The following is a 15,433-nucleotide window of genomic DNA, read 5'->3' on the forward strand; positions in this document are numbered from 1 at the left end:
CGCCACACCGCCCCTAATGAAGGACTGGCCCGTGCGCTAGGGTGCAGGGGTACGAGCTCTGTGATTGGCTGCCGGCTGTTTCTGGGCAAGTGCCAATATCAACGACTGCGCTATCAGATATGGGATCATCGGTGGAACAGGGTGACTTGGCTGCAGCTATCTTGCATACGACCGACGTAGGGCACCAGTCGGGTCGATAGGCAAAGGACGCCTGACGGGCCTAACGAGAGCCCAAGATGGGGGCGAGCATAGCGGCTGCAGTTGGCCGTTGCAGCGCCCTGAACATTGCACGATGCGAACTATCGCCAGCATCATTTTACGAGGGAGACAACTACACGGTACATGGCACTTGTCAGCCTCAGCTCGCCTGCCAGTCACCACCAGTCACCACCGGTAGTCACTACCAGCCACCATCCAGCTTCCCCTCCAGCTCCCATCTCCCCTCCATATCCACTTCTACTGCCAGCTCAGCTCATCAGCCCCATGATCCGGACAGGATCCACGCAAAAGGCTGCATATGCCGAGTCCCACGCCGCGTTTGGTCCTGCCGCCTGCAGCGCCGCCGCCACGCCGTCGCCAACCGGGCCAGCCGCCACCATACCGCTGTCACTGCCCTTCCAGCTCATCTTGCGCGCGTTGGCAGGCGTCAGCGGCAACCACCCGCCCGGCGCCCGGATCCCGTGCACGAGCCCGACGACGGCCTCGCTGACGCGGTCGGCCGTAGCCGCCAGCTGCGCGTCTGCCTGGCAGGCCGGCTGGTAGAAGACGAGCGCGTTGCCAAACGAGTGCCACGCGAAGCCGTGCAGCGGACCGGGCGAAGCGCCTTCGAGGCCGCGGCCGGGAAACGGATCCGGCAGATCGATCGAGTACATGTACACGTCCGTGTCGGGAGCAGAGGTCGCCACTGCCTGCACAAACGCCCGCGCTGGCACCACCATCATGGCGTTGGTGGCCAGCCGCACAAGCCGTCGCAGCGGCCGCGCAGTCGAGCCGCCCGCATCCTGCAGCGGTTCCGCGTCCCAGATCACTGCCGCCATGGCGGCCGAGCCCGCACAGACAGACTTCTGGATGTACTGGCGGGCCTGCGTCTCCGTCACCGCCGCCGCCGCCGCGTGCTGTGAGAAGAACAGGGCAGCCTCGTCAGCCGTATGGCCTACGGCCACGCGACGACACCAAGTCGGAAGCTGGGCCCAGTAGGATGTATCGGGTGTGCTGTTGTTGTCGTTGTTGCTGCTGCTGGCATCCTCGTCAAACCAGGCTTCGTCGGCATACGGAAACGACACGCTCAGCGACGACGCCACCAGCGCGATCAGCTCCTGCGCCTCGCGGCTCCGCAGTACTGCCAGCTTTGTCGGGGCCGGTGCGTCTGTCCGAACACCTGCCGCCGCCACGAGCCGGTCAAAGAGCGCCTGGCCGTCGCTGCGCGGTCGCAGAACCGGCAAGGGTGCCGAGCAGATCAGCGCACCCGAAAACAGCGCTCTATCATCGTCATCACCGAACTGAGGCCGGCTCTTCAGCAGACAGTGGATGCTGCTCGCACCTGCCGACTCGCCCGCTACCGTCACCCGCCGGCCGTCGCCACCGAAGCTTCCAATGTGTCGCCGGATCCACTGCAGCGCCAGCCGCTGGTCGTTGAGGCCCTGGTTGCGCACCGGCGTCTCGCCGGCTGCCCGTGCTTCGGCGTCCAGCTCGGCCGACGTCAGGAAGCCCAGCACATTGAGCCGGTAGTTGATGGTCACTACCACGATCGGCTGACCAAGCCGCATAGACCGCGCCACCAGGTGGTTTCCATCTGGCCAGTCAGCGCTGAAGACAGATGCTCCGACTCCCAGATGCAGATAGGGACAAACCAAACTCGGTCGTGTTGTCGCCCGTGTTAAAGGACCCGCCGTGGATCCACGCAAAGACCGGCAGACCGCCGTCTTGTCCGCCGGCCAGCGCCTGCGGTGGCACGTAGATGTTGACGTCCAGACACGAAAACTCCTCCGTGTACTGCGGCATCGGCAGCTTCTCAAACAGGTGCTGCATCAGCATGTGCACCGCGTCGTCTGGCTGCGGACAGCGTGGGCCGTAGTGAGAGGCGTCCCGGTCGCCCGTAAGCACCGTCAGGTCCAGCAGCTGCGCCGTGCGAAACCGTGCCGGAAAGACGGCGTACGGCACGTTGAGGAAGTTGGCCACGCCGTGCGTCGACACGAAACCATGCAGCCTGAGTCCGCTGTCTGTCTGCAGATCGCATGGCCCGCCATAGTTATCCAGCGACTGGATCTCGCCGTTCTTTCTCGTAGACATGGCCGACGTAGAGGTTCGTTGCTTCCTGGTAATATGCTGTCACAAACCTGGAAACGTGTTGGCAAAGATGTGAGTCTTTGTCGTTTTCATCAGACACCACCACCATGTCCTCTTGCAGTTTAAATGTGATTAATTGCGTGTATATCATTAATATAAACCGGACACTATTACAAATAATCAAAAAGCCTGACAACGCATCTTACGATCTATTCCGCACTGCCATACGCATCTCCACACTATTCTGCAATGACACACTTCTGAATAGGCTTCCGCAAAAAAGAATGTGCTCAAACACAATCCTGCCCACTGAGCCACAAAAAAAAAAAAAACATCTAAAGCAGAAGCAAAAAACGTACAGCAGCGGGTATTCGCTGGTCGTCACCGACCCAACTACTAATCCGCCGATTACTGGTTTAACTAGGGGAGAGCGGACGGGATCCCGTGCTTTCCAGTATCTATGGCCGTACGTGATAAACTTCAGTGCTAATGCCTATTACATGTGTATGTATCAATAGTACAGAGCACTACTCCGTACGTACACAAAACGGTAGCACCCACCCCTTGCAACCAGCACAAATCTGTCACTCCATCTCGCGACCCGACCCTCCAACACGAATCTTTTAATTATCTAACTAAGCTACTTTTGCACGTTTTAGGAGACTGACTAATCACTCTCCGTGACGGTTGCCGGGGCACTGGCGATTCCTTCCGTTTGGAACGGCGCGTTAAGTGGATCGCTCGACACAACTTCAAGCCACACTGCTACCAAACATGGACATACGACAGAAATACCCCTGCGGATCGCTCTTTCCGCTACAGCAAAACAAACAGAGCAAGCCTGTGTTGTTTCGGCCAAACGAGCCTCACGGCCTCTTCTCTCTCCTACTGCATCACGCCTCTGTCTATCACCCGTACTCCGTACACTGCCGTCCTTCATCGCCCGAACCCTCGCCTGCGAGCACGGCCACTCGCCTCGCCATCGGTACCGCCAGCACCACTGTCCAACACCAAAGGCACTAAACGCGCAGCGCCAAGAAGCCGCCACAGGCGAAAAGACAAAAGACACCAATTTAAACAGCTTAGAGACCGCGCCAAAGAACGCCAGCCAGACAGAAATAGAAATTATCAACCACCGCGAGACGCGGCCAGTCAGGACCGCCACTATTTACCATGCGCAACCGGTTCAAGAAATCCTCGCGCTCTACCTCCATCAGCTCTGCGCAATCCCCCAGCAACTCCCCACAGAAGCTTGCCGTACCAGGTGTGTGATCCGAGACGCAGCAGAACCGTTGCTGGCACATTGTTTCTGTTCCATTCCGTCTGTTGTTTCTGCTGCTCCTGCCATGTCATTTGTTTCCGGTCTCTGTTTCTGAAACCTCCATGTCTCTTCTCCGCCACACTCTTCATTCCGTCCGTGGAAACGTGGCTTGTCTTTCTCAGCACATCGCATGTCGGCCGGCGACCCGTCTCTAACACTTGCATAGGCACCACCCAAACCCCGGCACCTTCCACACCAAATGACCTAGCGAAGCCGTCTCTGGTCAATGCCCCGCCGGCCTCTGTCAATACTAGGACTATGGGCATAAGCAGTGGCCTAACTAGTGAAGAAAAGCGGCTCCCTACAACTCCGGCCCCAGCCAACGTCTCCCGGAAACTATCCACCATTCGAACCGTAACGACTTCCGACGACGGACCCCGCGCTTCATCTGACGACGACCTGCCCTCCGACGCCTCGGCATCCATCACACGCAACTCCAATTCAACCTTTTCTGGCTCTGAAAACAGCGCAACCAGCGCCGCATCCTCTGCATCCCACTCGCTACAGAACGACCGCAACATAACCCCCAGCAGTCGCCTAAACCAAAGTACACTCTCTGATTCCGACGACCCTGTCATACGACCAGGAAGCCCGGAAGCAATGCCTGCGAGGTCCGAAGTGGATATTGAACACCGAGGAGACATTAGCTCGCTAGCCGTCCCCGAACGATCCTTGACGCGGGTAATTTCAAACTCGAGCCTCAGCCAGGAAGGTGTTGCCATGACGGACGATCGACAGGGCGAGGGGGCTGGCGCCAATGGTTGGGACTCCACGGTTGGTAAGGCCGGCCTGGGCAAGACTGGCCGTGTGATCAATCGCCTGGTGTCGGACAATGAAACGCTCAAACGGGACCTGAAGCTCGAGAGCTTAAAGGCAGACGAATCCCGGCAGGCCGCCAAGCTGCTAGAGGACAAGATGGAGAGAATGGTCTCCGAGTATGAGAGCCGCCTGCTGGAGGCCAGCGTCACCAAAACACTGCTGGCTCGCAAGGAACGTCAGGTCGAGAGTCTACAGGGCGTCGTCGAGCTGGAGAAACAGCGTGCTACCGATGCTAAGGACCGGGAGCGCATTTGGAGAGAAGAGATGGACAAGGTCAAGAAGGAGTCAAAACAGCAGGTTGAGGAGGCCACCGCCCACGCTGCACTGATGGAAGGCCGCTACAACGCCATCAGCAGCCACTGGCGTGACCAGGGCGATGCTGTAAAGCAGGCCCTGGGCAGCATGGCCAAGGAAGTCAAGGAGCTGGCCGAGGCACGGCGGCAAGACGACGACAAGATCACAACACTCCGTGATCTGTGCGACCAGCAGGACGGTAACATCCGTCTATTGTGGCAGCAAAAGGAGGACATCACTCGCAAGTACGAGGCTTACAAAAAGGAGCAGGAAGATGCGCTGCGTGACATCAAGGCCAATGCCGCCAAGCGCGAAGCCGAGCAAGAACAAATGCTAGAAGAAGCCCGGCAGGTGCTTGACAAGCTGAGGTGGGCACTCAATGTCAAGAACAATGTTGCCTGGGCGGAATAAGTACAACTTTGGCACTTTCTTCCGGCCACCCGTCCTCGCCGGACATTCACAACTCACCATTTCCAGCCATGCTTTCTTTTCTATGAATGATTTGGACAACATGATAGATGGCGTTTGGCGTTCTTCCGTTTACACAGCATCCAGGCCACCCGAACCGGGTTGGCTTGCCCGGCCTCACAAGCCGATGGATGAAAAGCGGCGTGTTTGGCACGACAGATTATTGTATTTTCAATGTTTTGCTTTCCCCTTGTTCTTCACTTCACACACTTTTGTTTTATTTTTGGGTTTCTGGATGTTTTGAGTAGTCGCATTCGGGTCGTGGAACTCGCACAAAGAATGTATCGGAATGGAAACTATCAAACATTCTGGGTCCTGGGCTGGGAATGGGATGGCGGTGATGGCTACTAAACCAGGTGTCTTACACACGTCTGTCTACATCTGTGCAAAGCTCGCCTCTGCAGAGGCGATGCAGGTGTTATGGAAGATATAATAAGATTGCTCTTTTGGTTCTCGTCTGTACAGACTTTGTCCGTGACTGATTACGGTTGAGCTTCTGTGATAATAGAAGGCACAATTGCAGGTTCTCTCTACTTTAGAGCGTGGTGTTTTCCTTTCGCCTTAATTACGTCGTTCCCATCCGGAAGAACAATGGCAAAGCAAATTCATCCTAGGAGCTTGTGTGGCCTTTTACTCTTCGACAAACAGTCCCGGCCTTATTGATGGCTTATCTGCGTCAATACCGTGCTTGCCGGCAGTCTATTTGATCGCACTATCTCTTTATCACCTCGTCAGGAATTTTTAACTACCCGTCCATGTCTGACCTAGTCACTACGTATATGGAGTTTGAATACAATGCCACTTTGTCCTGTGTCTATTCATAATGTCGTGCAATTCTATTTCGCTTAAGCACACTCTTCTGTTATATAGTCTCCTACTTTATCATCTTTACTTCAATTATCTCCAGACATCCGCTGGCAGCATCATCTCGCGTTTCCAACATTTCGTCTTGAAACCATACACAATCTGTATGCTCAACGCTTCTCGGCAGCTGTATCCCTACCATCGGTATCATGGACGACTCCGTTGATATCTACTTGACCAGCGTGTGGAAGTACGAGGATGCTGGAGTCGAGCGTGTTCTCGCGGAATTGCGAAAACAGACCCCTCAAGGCCAATTCGAATTCGAGCCAGAAGCTGGGTGGTTCAAGGCAACCTGTCCAGCCAGCAAAGTAGCTGACGTGCAAGCTCATTTTCGCACAATCCATACAGAGATCGAAAGAGATTTACAAACCCAGGATGGGGCCAAGGTAATTGCTTCTCTCCTCCAGACCCTCGTGGTCCACGCGCTATCCTTACTTACCTCCATCATCTACGTTCAGATACCTCTTGACAGCAAATGGTTGAAGGTGCCGAGTCCCGGAGAGTTGCCTGCCCAATCCAACACGGAGAAAAAAGCTATCATAGACTACCAGTGTCCCGTACGATTCGACAACTATAACTACACTCAAGTGTGGAAGCGCGTGAAGGAAGAAACACCAGACGCAATCACGATTCATACGTTTCTCAGCGCACAAGACATGGCAACCATCTCAGAGTCATCGGGCGTATTCATCCAGTGCGATTCTACTGACCGGCTGGCGTACCTCGGAGGTCCATCTAAGCAGAGTCTGAGCCAAGCGAGCACGATGCTTGATAACATGTTCCGCCGATATGTCCGTGTGCCCTGTATATACCACTGTCAGTTTGCGATCAAACAACAAAAAGCTAATGGTTCTCTAGGCACATACCATGCCGCCCCCCAAGCACCTGTTGCATGCCGAAACAGAAGGAATACATCACGTTGATGTGAGGTACATGGCCCATGTCAACGAAGCCATGCTTACATCGACTATACTGGATCCCGGGCATTTTCCCGGCAACAAGATGAATACCATGTTTGAAGCCATCTTCTCCAAGGCTGTCTGTCTTCGAATCTGTATATTCGATCCCTTCAAACGAACCGAGGTCTCCTTCTTTGGCCCAAGGGTGAAGCCGCTCTTCCATGACCAGGCACACAAGTCGCCGAGCTGGCTCAAAGATGAGGAGTATGCACCGAAAGCTCTGGGCGTGACGGCCCCAAGCGAATTGCCATCCACCAATGAGCCTGACAAGTCTCAGACACCACCCAAGGACTCTGAAGCGAACGGGTGGGAAAAACAGCTCGACCTTCTCTCATTGGAGAGCAAAGACTTGGAAAAGATGGCCGAGGCAACCAATGGCCGTCCGGCATTGAAGCCTGCATCTCTGGCGCCACCGCCAGAGAACGGGAAATACGGCTATCAGATGCGACTGCTATGGGAATTCGTCAACAACCCAGTTCCTGGGCCTAAAACTGATGCTTCCAAGTCCAGTAAACTCATCACCACGCTGGACGACGACAACAGAGAAAACACACTCATAGATATAGGCACAGACGAAACAACGCCGTCGGTGGCCAAATCAGTTGAAGATGGGTCAAGACAGGGAGACCAACCGCTCATCGACCTTCCCGTACAGGCCCTTTCTGTCGGCAAATCCAGCAGCGGCTTTTCCTCCACTCTTTCGAGAAAGCTCTGTCGCCAAATCAAGTTATTGACAGCAGACCTCCCTTATTGCAGAGGCCGCGTACAGATGCACGCGGCGCTGGGCCGCATCTACATGATGGATGCCAACCCGAGTGGACTTGCCACAAATGGCCCTGGCGAGCGAGCGTCTGGATGGGCCCCTACGGACATTGTGACCCGACTGGATACGGTATGCGTGTCCCCCGGGAGCGTCATGTTTACCAAGGCACTATCGATCTTTGCAAACGATATCGAAAATGTCGTTGGGACCGGAACATCGAATCCGCTGTGGACTTTCAAAGAGAAGCGCGTGATTTACGAGTTTAAGTGCCAGCGATTTTCCTTCACGAGCGATGGGGTGCCGAGAGCACATAACCCTTTTGTTGTCGAGATCGATGGCACTCGGCCGGGTGCATTCACTTACAACATGCGCCGCCTCGAAGATGCGCGCCCGCCAATATGGGTGCACTGCATCCGGCGGCACTGGGATGTCCGAATCGCGGTTATGTACAGCCCGACAGAAAAGCTAGAGAAAATGTACGGCGACTTTGCGCAGGGGCTTCTGCGGTCGATGGTAGTTCCGCCAGGACCCATTGGGCCCGGGACAGGGCCTCGGTTCCAGGTCGGTTACGATTACCGGGAGATGTCAGCTACAACGGGGCCTCGGTTCTGCACCAAGATTTTGAACGCGCGCGTTCGCCACGTGGGACGCCATGTCAGCAGGGATGGAGAAAGCTTCTTGGACGTGTCGTGGAACCGGCACATGAAGCTCGAGACAAAGCCAGACAACAGCGACAGCCGGATGGGAATTCTGCGGGCAACGGCAGCAGCAGATGACCCGGTACATGGCGTGTTTGGATCATGGTACGAAGCCAGCGTGCTCTCGGTACGGGCGGAGGAAGCATTCCGGGAAAACGAGACACTGGGGGTGGGTGGGGCGGCAGCGTGGACCAGCTCGGCGATGCAGGAGAGCATGTCCAGAGCCATGTTTGAGCCGGCACTGGATCTTGTCGAAAAGATGGACGGTGTGGGCGTGCTCATTGACAACGGACAGGGCGACACGATGTGGACGCCACCGGCCAATCAGATGAACATGGCTCTGGTGCCGGCTTCGGGGCGGTTCTGGTGAGGGGGCGAAGGAAGAGGAGTATTACAGCTGGAAGGATTCGGCAGTCGGTCGTATGGTTGAGATTTCTACATTATTTTCCTGGAAGAGAGGGCACATCAGACGAGGCCGAGGTTTCGGAGAGGCCGCAAACTAGACCGGCATTACGGAGAGTGACGCTACAGAGGAGAAGGCGAGAGAAGACAGGTGGAGAAATAAAGTGCGAGGAAGAGGTGCAGTTAATCTGATGTAGCAGATCCCGCTGAAGGCTCTCGCGAGACAGGGTATATTAGCCAGCAGCAGGCTAAATTGTAATTTCTGGCACGACTTCTCCGCACCTTCCCTTCGTGTCAATTTCCCCGCCTCGACAGTTCCCCAGGATTGAGACATCTTCACATTCGTTGGGCCAACCCCTCTTCCGGCTGATGTTGTCCTACGAGCAACAGTGTGGACAAGCAGGGGGGCAGCGATCTGCAGACCGGCGGTCGGGGCGATGACGGGTCACGGCTGATGGTGATATAAGCGACGTTGGATCTTCATCGCCACGATTGTTTTGGCACATGATCTGACGGGCAACTCAAGTTTCCCTTTTCTTCACTCTCACTTTGCGATCAGATCTAGCATTACGTCGATGATGCATCTGCCGGTCCTCTTGGCGCTGCTAGGCCCTCTGGCGGCGACAGTGACAGCGACAAACAGCAGTTCGACGGGTCCGGACGCGGACGGCAAGTACTGGATCTACGGGACGGGGATCCGGGCATCATTCATCCCATATGGAGCGTCGGTGTCGAACCTGCTGGTGCGCGACCAATGGGGCATCGAGCGCGATCTAGTGGGCGGGTTTGACAACGCGTCGTACTACGGCATCGACCGACAGCACCCGCACTTTGGGGGGGTTCCGGGACGGTATGCGAACCGGATCCGCAACAGCTCGTTCGAGGTGGACGGGACGACGTACCACGTGCTACCGAACGAGAACCCAGAGCCGCCGCTATACCCTGACGGGGTGGACACGCTGCACGGCGGGCCGCACGGCTGGGACTGGCGCAACTTTTCGGTGGTGGCGCACACGGCCAGCAGCATCTCGTTCTCGCTCGTCGACCCGGCCGGCAGCCAGGGCTTCCCGGGTGAAGTGGAAGGCCTGGTGACGTACGCGCTGGGCGACCACACGTGGCAGCTGCAGATGAGCGCGGCGGCGACGACGGCGCGGACACCGATCATGCTGAGCAGCCACGTGTACTGGAACCTGGACGGGTTCGCCAACAACGAGACCAACACGGTGCTCAACCACTCGCTGTACCTGCCGCACAGCGGTCTGCGTGTGGCCACCGACAGCATCCTGATCCCGACAGGCGACCTGGTGGCGAACCAGCCGGGCTCGGTCAACGATTTCTGGACGACGCCCAAGCAGCTCGGCGCCAATTTCAGCAGCCCGGCCCTGCGCGGCAACTGCGGCTTCAACTGCACCGGCTACGACACCTGCTACCTCGTCAGCCGAGAAGCTGGCACGTACGACTGGCGTGACAGCCTCGTGGCCCGGCTGCAGTCGCCCTGGTCTGGCATCCAGCTCGACGTCTTCTCGGACCAGCAGGCCTTCCAGATGTACTCATGCAGCGGCCAGAACGGGTCCTTGGCGCTCAAGCGCACACAGGGCCTTTTTGGCGACGACGCGCCGTTTCCGCGCACTATTCCGCAGTACGGCTGCGTCGTGCTCGAGGTCGAGGACTGGATCGACGGGATCAATCAGCCCGCATGGGGCCGCCAGGACCGCCAGGTGTTTGGACCGGGCGATGCGCCGTTTGAGCTGCAGGCGACGTATCGCTTCAGCATAAACACGACTGCTGTGTAGGAGAAGTGATGGAAAAGAGAAGGGAATTCCCGAGTAGTATGGAGTACAGAGTAAAAAAGTACCATTTAAGTGGGCCTTGAGTTTATATGGATTAATCCAACTGATCTCCACTTCTTACTTGCACAACCTCTTCATGGCTTCCTCTGCTACCATCCATCGACGTCCACCGCCGGCAGAGGCTGTGGTGGCCAACCCGCTGCCGACGATTCTGCAGACGCCTGCTGGCCTGGCCCTGCTCGAGCTGCAGGGTACCATCAACCTGTTTGGACTGAACGAGGGCCGAGTCGGAGACGAAGACGACGACGACTCGACAACAGCAACTGTCACGCCCATCGGCCACCTCGACTTCCCCGACTACAATCCGGGCGGCGACCCTGCCGACACGGCCTGGATGCAACGTGTCCACCTCCGCGTTGGGCGCTTCCAGCGGCTGACGGGCGAGGTCAAGAAGCTGCCGCGACCCATAGCGGTGGTGCAGCGCAGCAGGCCTGAGGGAACAGACAGCACGAAGACGGGCGACCGTCTGGACGTGGTGGAGATTGTGCACTACAAGCTCCAGTTCTCGCAGCGGCCGGAACCGATGACGACAAGCATGCACAACAGCTAGGAGGACGGACGACTGTACGATAGGAAAGCATGAGGCATGGACAAGGGCTTAACGGGAAGTATGTGTGCAATACCGCCTACCAAATTGTATCACGTGACATTTCCATACAATCTAAACAATCTCCCCTGCTCGAGTCCGACCGAGGCCGTCGCGGCCGTAAAAGTCCATGGGGTAGACGCCGCCGACGGCACCGTCGGGAGCACGGGCCCAGTCATCGTCGCGCAGGCCGAGGGCGACGAGGGCCTCGTAGGGCGTGAGCAGCGGGCGGGCAAAGGCGTAGCCCCAGTCGATGCTGAGGCGCGGGCACGCCACCTGGACCCAGCACTCGACGTCGGCGCTCATGCGGGCGAGCTTGTGCGGCATGATCTCGCTGAGCAGCAGGGTGACGACGGGGAGGCCGCGCTGGCGAAGGCGCGCCTCGATGGCGGCCACCGTGTGAGGATTGCCCTGACGGCCGAGCGTGCCGAGGATGAGGCCCCAGGAGCGGGCGCCACGGGCAGTGCGGATGGCCGCACGGCGGAGGTCCTGCATCTCAGCGTGGCCATAGGCCTCGCGCGTGAGCTTGCGCGCGTAGGGGTCGTAGCGATAAGCCGGCACGCCGGGGTTGTGGATCATGATGCTCTCGAGGTGGAAGCGGCCGTCGCCGAGGTAGAGGATGGCGAGCTGTCTGTCGGGGGCCGCGTCTGCGAGCTGCGGGGACGTGCAGCCGAGAATCTCGCCCTTGGAGAGCGGCGCGATCTGCGGCACCAGCACGCCGAAGCCGGCCCGCTCGAGCACCGGCCGCAAGCCGTGGATCGTGGCGTTGAACTGGATGGTGCCGACGAGGGCCAGCGTGGTGGTGGCGGCGACGAGGCTGCGCTCCAGCGCGGCCACCAGGTGGCTGGCATCGATGCGGATGTCGACAAACACGTACAGCGTCCGGATCTGCGTCACGTCGACCGGCACCAGACAACTGTGGGCGTAGTGCACCAGCAGGTCGCAGCCCAGCGCCCGCGCCGTAAAGTCATCCACGCAGCATGCCCCGTACGTCACGTCGCCCATGATCAGCGTCTCCGTGCCCGGGCAGAACTGCTCCAGGATGTCCGCTACCGTCGTCGCAAACAGCAGCAGCCCCTCCGGCATCTGCAGCCCGACCCGTCGCGCCCCCAACGTGCGGATCCGGTGAATCGTCTTGGGCACCTCGAACGAGTAGTTGACCGGCAGCAGCGCCACTGCCGCCTGCAGTGCTGGGTCGTCCAACAGCTCCGCCGGCACCTGGTTGAGCAGCCGGGCCGGCCGTCGGGCCCGTGGCCGTGGTGCTGCGCCTGTCAGCGTTTCCATGACTTGCTTTCCACGACACCTGCCACCACCGTCCGAATCACTCACCCACCGCCCCCGCGTCTTCCACGCTCACTGCGTCGCTGCTCCGTGGTGTCGCTGCCGCTGCCGCCTCCGCTGCCGCTCGCCGTCCTACAAAGCGTTTCTTGGGCTGTCGTAATGCCGGCTTCTCGGCACTGGCTGTTGGCGCCTGACTTGAATTGTTTTGTGCTATTGCTGGTGTGTTTGCTGCTGCTTCTGTGTCTAACATTCCTGTTGGTTCCGTCGTCGTTTCTGTCGCTGTATCTGGTGCTGCCGCCGATTCCTCTCGCTTTGGCTCGCCATTGCTGGGCGCTTCATCTGCTTGTTCGCTCGCTTCTTCCAGCTCCAGTTGCTCCCCCCGCTGCTGCTCCTCGATCTCGGCCGCCAGCCCAATGTCTGTCCCGGCTCGGTCTTCCTCCATATTGAAAGTTGGCGCTTCCGAATTCAAAAACTGATCCGTCAACCGCCATCCAATGTCGCTGTGATAATGCCGTCAGGCTTTGCGCTCCAAGACGGCAGCTGTCAGCACCTGCCAAATGCGGAACTATACACTCTCGAACACCCCACTTCGCCTTTCCAGGTCAGGTGGAGCAGCCCTCATTGTAGTGGCCAACCAGACAGCAGCTACCCCACCAGCGAATCAGAGCAGAGACTAACAAATGCACGGACCAGTCAGGTTTTTCGCAAGCCCTACCCTTATGTAAGCCCACCACAACTGCCAGACTAGGAGGAATCTGCTGGGAACTTTTTTCGCTTCACCCAAATGAAATAAAAAAATAAACCACTATCCCCTCCGACATATCGCGAGCCCCAACACACGACAACAGAAACTCGACCTCTGTTTCCCTCGCGAGCACCCTCCTCTCCTTTTTATTTTCTGACAGGGGAATCTATTCATCATGAAGGTGCGTTCATTCTCACAGCAGACCTTCGGTGCAAGTCCCCTTCGAATCCGAGTTTTGTGTCTCGCTCCTTCTTCGACGACTGGACGGCACGACAACCTGGTATGACGGCTTCCAAATTTGCGATGGCACTGGATAGAATCGCCTGCGACGATCAGAACGATATTGTCTACAATGGCCCTGCCACGAGAAATATACAGACGATCGCCACCCACGCCATTGGAGCTTGAAGACACGGATTCGAACGGGGACCATGCGATGCTGTCTTGGGGATAGCCGTACTGACTTGGCTCGCAGTTGAACATTAGCAACCCGGCCACCGGTGCCCAGAAGCTGATCGAGGTTGAGGATGAGCGCAAGCTGAGCGTATGTCTTGAACCCACCCCACTGGTTTTCTCTCTTGTCTGTTGGCTGGCATTGGAATTGGATGGGCTGCAGGGCTGCACAAAATACATCTCTGCTGCAAACTCCAATTCCATTGCCTCCTCGCACTGAGGAGACAAATACCGAGCTTTTCGCAAATAGCTAACCGTCTTCCTTGCAGATCTTTATGGATCGTCGGGTTAGTCAACTTCTGCACAACGAGGCCGGCCACGGCAGGCCGAAAATACCGAGATCTGTAAAACTGACGTCTGATGGTACAGATGGGAGCTGAGCTTTCGGCAGACGTTCTCGGCGACGAGTGGAAGGGCTACGTTGTCCGCATCACCGGTGGCAACGACAAGCAGGGATTCCCCATGAAGCAGGGCGTCCTCCAGCCCTCGCGTGTGCGCCTGCTGCTGTCTGACGGCCACTCGTGCTACCGCATCCGCCGGTCTGGCGAGCGCAAGCGCAAGTCCGTCCGCGGCTGCATTGTCGGCTCCGACCTGTCCGTCCTGGCCCTGGCCATCGTCAAGCAGGGCGAGGCCGACATCCCCGGCCTGACCGACGTCGTCCACCCCAAGCGCCTGGGCCCCAAGCGTGCCCGCAAGATCCAGAAGTTCTTCGGCCTCACCAAGGAGGACGATGTCCGGAAATACGTCATTCGCCGCGAGGTCCAGCCCAAGGGCGAGGGCAAGAAGGCCTACACCAAGGCCCCCAAGATCCAGCGCCTCATCACTCCCCAGCGTCTGCAGCACAAGCGCCACCTGATCGCCCTCAAGCGCCGCCAGCAGGAGAAGGTCAAGGACGAGGCGGTGAGTTTCCCTGCCCGCTCTGCGCCCGCCCATCCTCTTGCCCTGCAGTCACTAATCCTTCTTCCCAGAACGAGTACGCCCAGATCCTGGCCAAGCGTGTGCACGAGGCAAAGGCCCAGAAGGCCGATCTGCGCAAGCGGCGCGCAAGCTCCCACAAGTAGAGGGGCGAAAAAAAGTGCTACGGGCGTTTTTTTTCCGATACTTGCTTCTACTACAATTTTTCGAATTCTTCCACGTGGGGAGGGGAGGGGGCAAAAATATGGGAAATCTCATGGTGTCTTTGTTATTTTCTTGTCACTGTGTCTCCAATAAAAAGACGAATGAAAAAAATTATGAAATTAAAATAACAACACATCTTCTACTGTCGGCAGATGAGCAGAGAATCGGCCGTGGGAGGACGGACCGATGGCTGAAGAGTCTTTGTCTTGCAAGATTAGGTAGATGCGAGACTAGTTACTAACACTTATATTCAAGCATAACCCTTTATAATCTGTCACTGAAGGGCAGTCTGAGTAATACGACAGTATTGCCGATAAGACATCATTGGCATATACGTCTGACGGACATGTATTGCTGGTCATTGACAACCAGACATATACAATTGAAGCACGGTGCCGTTTGCAGCTCATAGTAAAGAAGAGGTGGGAAGGGGGACCAATGACCAGGCTAGGGCTTGTCTTTGTGCATTGGCTTTAGACGAGTGTTTCTCTAACATATGTGACATAATGTGCAAAAATCAATTGT

General features: G+C 57.3%; 7 protein-coding genes across 7 annotated transcripts; 5 read left to right on the forward strand and 2 right to left on the reverse strand.

Moving 5' to 3' along the window:
* Positions 1–467: 467 nt before the first annotated feature.
* Positions 468–2,289, reverse strand: CMQ_4313 (para-nitrobenzyl esterase; the record flags this gene model as incomplete). Its single annotated transcript, XM_014312469.1, has 2 exons — positions 468–1,792; positions 1,851–2,289. 2 exons carry the CDS (start codon positions 2,287–2,289, stop codon positions 468–470), a joined length of 1,764 nt encoding a protein of 587 aa, XP_014167944.1.
* A 1,170-nt stretch (positions 2,290–3,459) lies between these two features.
* On the forward strand, positions 3,460–5,131 carry CMQ_4436 (uncharacterized protein; the record flags this gene model as incomplete). The annotated part of the gene is made up of 2 exons (XM_014312592.1): positions 3,460–3,550; positions 3,774–5,131. The coding sequence occupies 2 exons, from the start codon at positions 3,460–3,462 to the stop codon at positions 5,129–5,131; spliced, it is 1,449 nt and encodes a 482-aa protein (XP_014168067.1).
* A 1,070-nt stretch (positions 5,132–6,201) lies between these two features.
* Positions 6,202–8,842, forward strand: CMQ_4869 (uncharacterized protein; the record flags this gene model as incomplete). The annotated part of the gene is made up of 2 exons (XM_014313025.1): positions 6,202–6,843; positions 6,911–8,842. 2 exons carry the CDS (start codon positions 6,202–6,204, stop codon positions 8,840–8,842), a joined length of 2,574 nt encoding a protein of 857 aa, XP_014168500.1.
* A 607-nt stretch (positions 8,843–9,449) lies between these two features.
* CMQ_4402 (aldose 1-epimerase) lies at positions 9,450–10,667 on the forward strand (the record flags this gene model as incomplete). The annotated part of the gene is made up of 1 exon (XM_014312558.1): positions 9,450–10,667. One exon carries the CDS (start codon positions 9,450–9,452, stop codon positions 10,665–10,667), a length of 1,218 nt encoding a protein of 405 aa, XP_014168033.1.
* A 133-nt stretch (positions 10,668–10,800) lies between these two features.
* CMQ_4788 (sister chromatid cohesion protein) lies at positions 10,801–11,274 on the forward strand (the record flags this gene model as incomplete). The annotated part of the gene is made up of 1 exon (XM_014312944.1): positions 10,801–11,274. One exon carries the CDS (start codon positions 10,801–10,803, stop codon positions 11,272–11,274), a length of 474 nt encoding a protein of 157 aa, XP_014168419.1.
* A 111-nt stretch (positions 11,275–11,385) lies between these two features.
* On the reverse strand, positions 11,386–13,033 carry CMQ_4598 (diphthamide biosynthesis protein; the record flags this gene model as incomplete). The annotated part of the gene is made up of 2 exons (XM_014312754.1): positions 11,386–12,578; positions 12,640–13,033. 2 exons carry the CDS (start codon positions 13,031–13,033, stop codon positions 11,386–11,388), a joined length of 1,587 nt encoding a protein of 528 aa, XP_014168229.1.
* A 478-nt stretch (positions 13,034–13,511) lies between these two features.
* CMQ_4782 (40S ribosomal protein s6) lies at positions 13,512–14,850 on the forward strand (the record flags this gene model as incomplete). The annotated part of the gene is made up of 5 exons (XM_014312938.1): positions 13,512–13,517; positions 13,812–13,880; positions 14,059–14,076; positions 14,159–14,689; positions 14,758–14,850. The coding sequence occupies 5 exons, from the start codon at positions 13,512–13,514 to the stop codon at positions 14,848–14,850; spliced, it is 717 nt and encodes a 238-aa protein (XP_014168413.1).
* Positions 14,851–15,433: the final 583 nt, after the last annotated feature.

Source organism: Grosmannia clavigera (genome assembly GCF_000143105.1).
Source record: "Grosmannia clavigera kw1407 unplaced genomic scaffold GCSC_97, whole genome shotgun sequence".
Classification (NCBI taxonomy): Eukaryota; Fungi; Ascomycota; class Sordariomycetes; order Ophiostomatales; family Ophiostomataceae; genus Leptographium; species Leptographium clavigerum.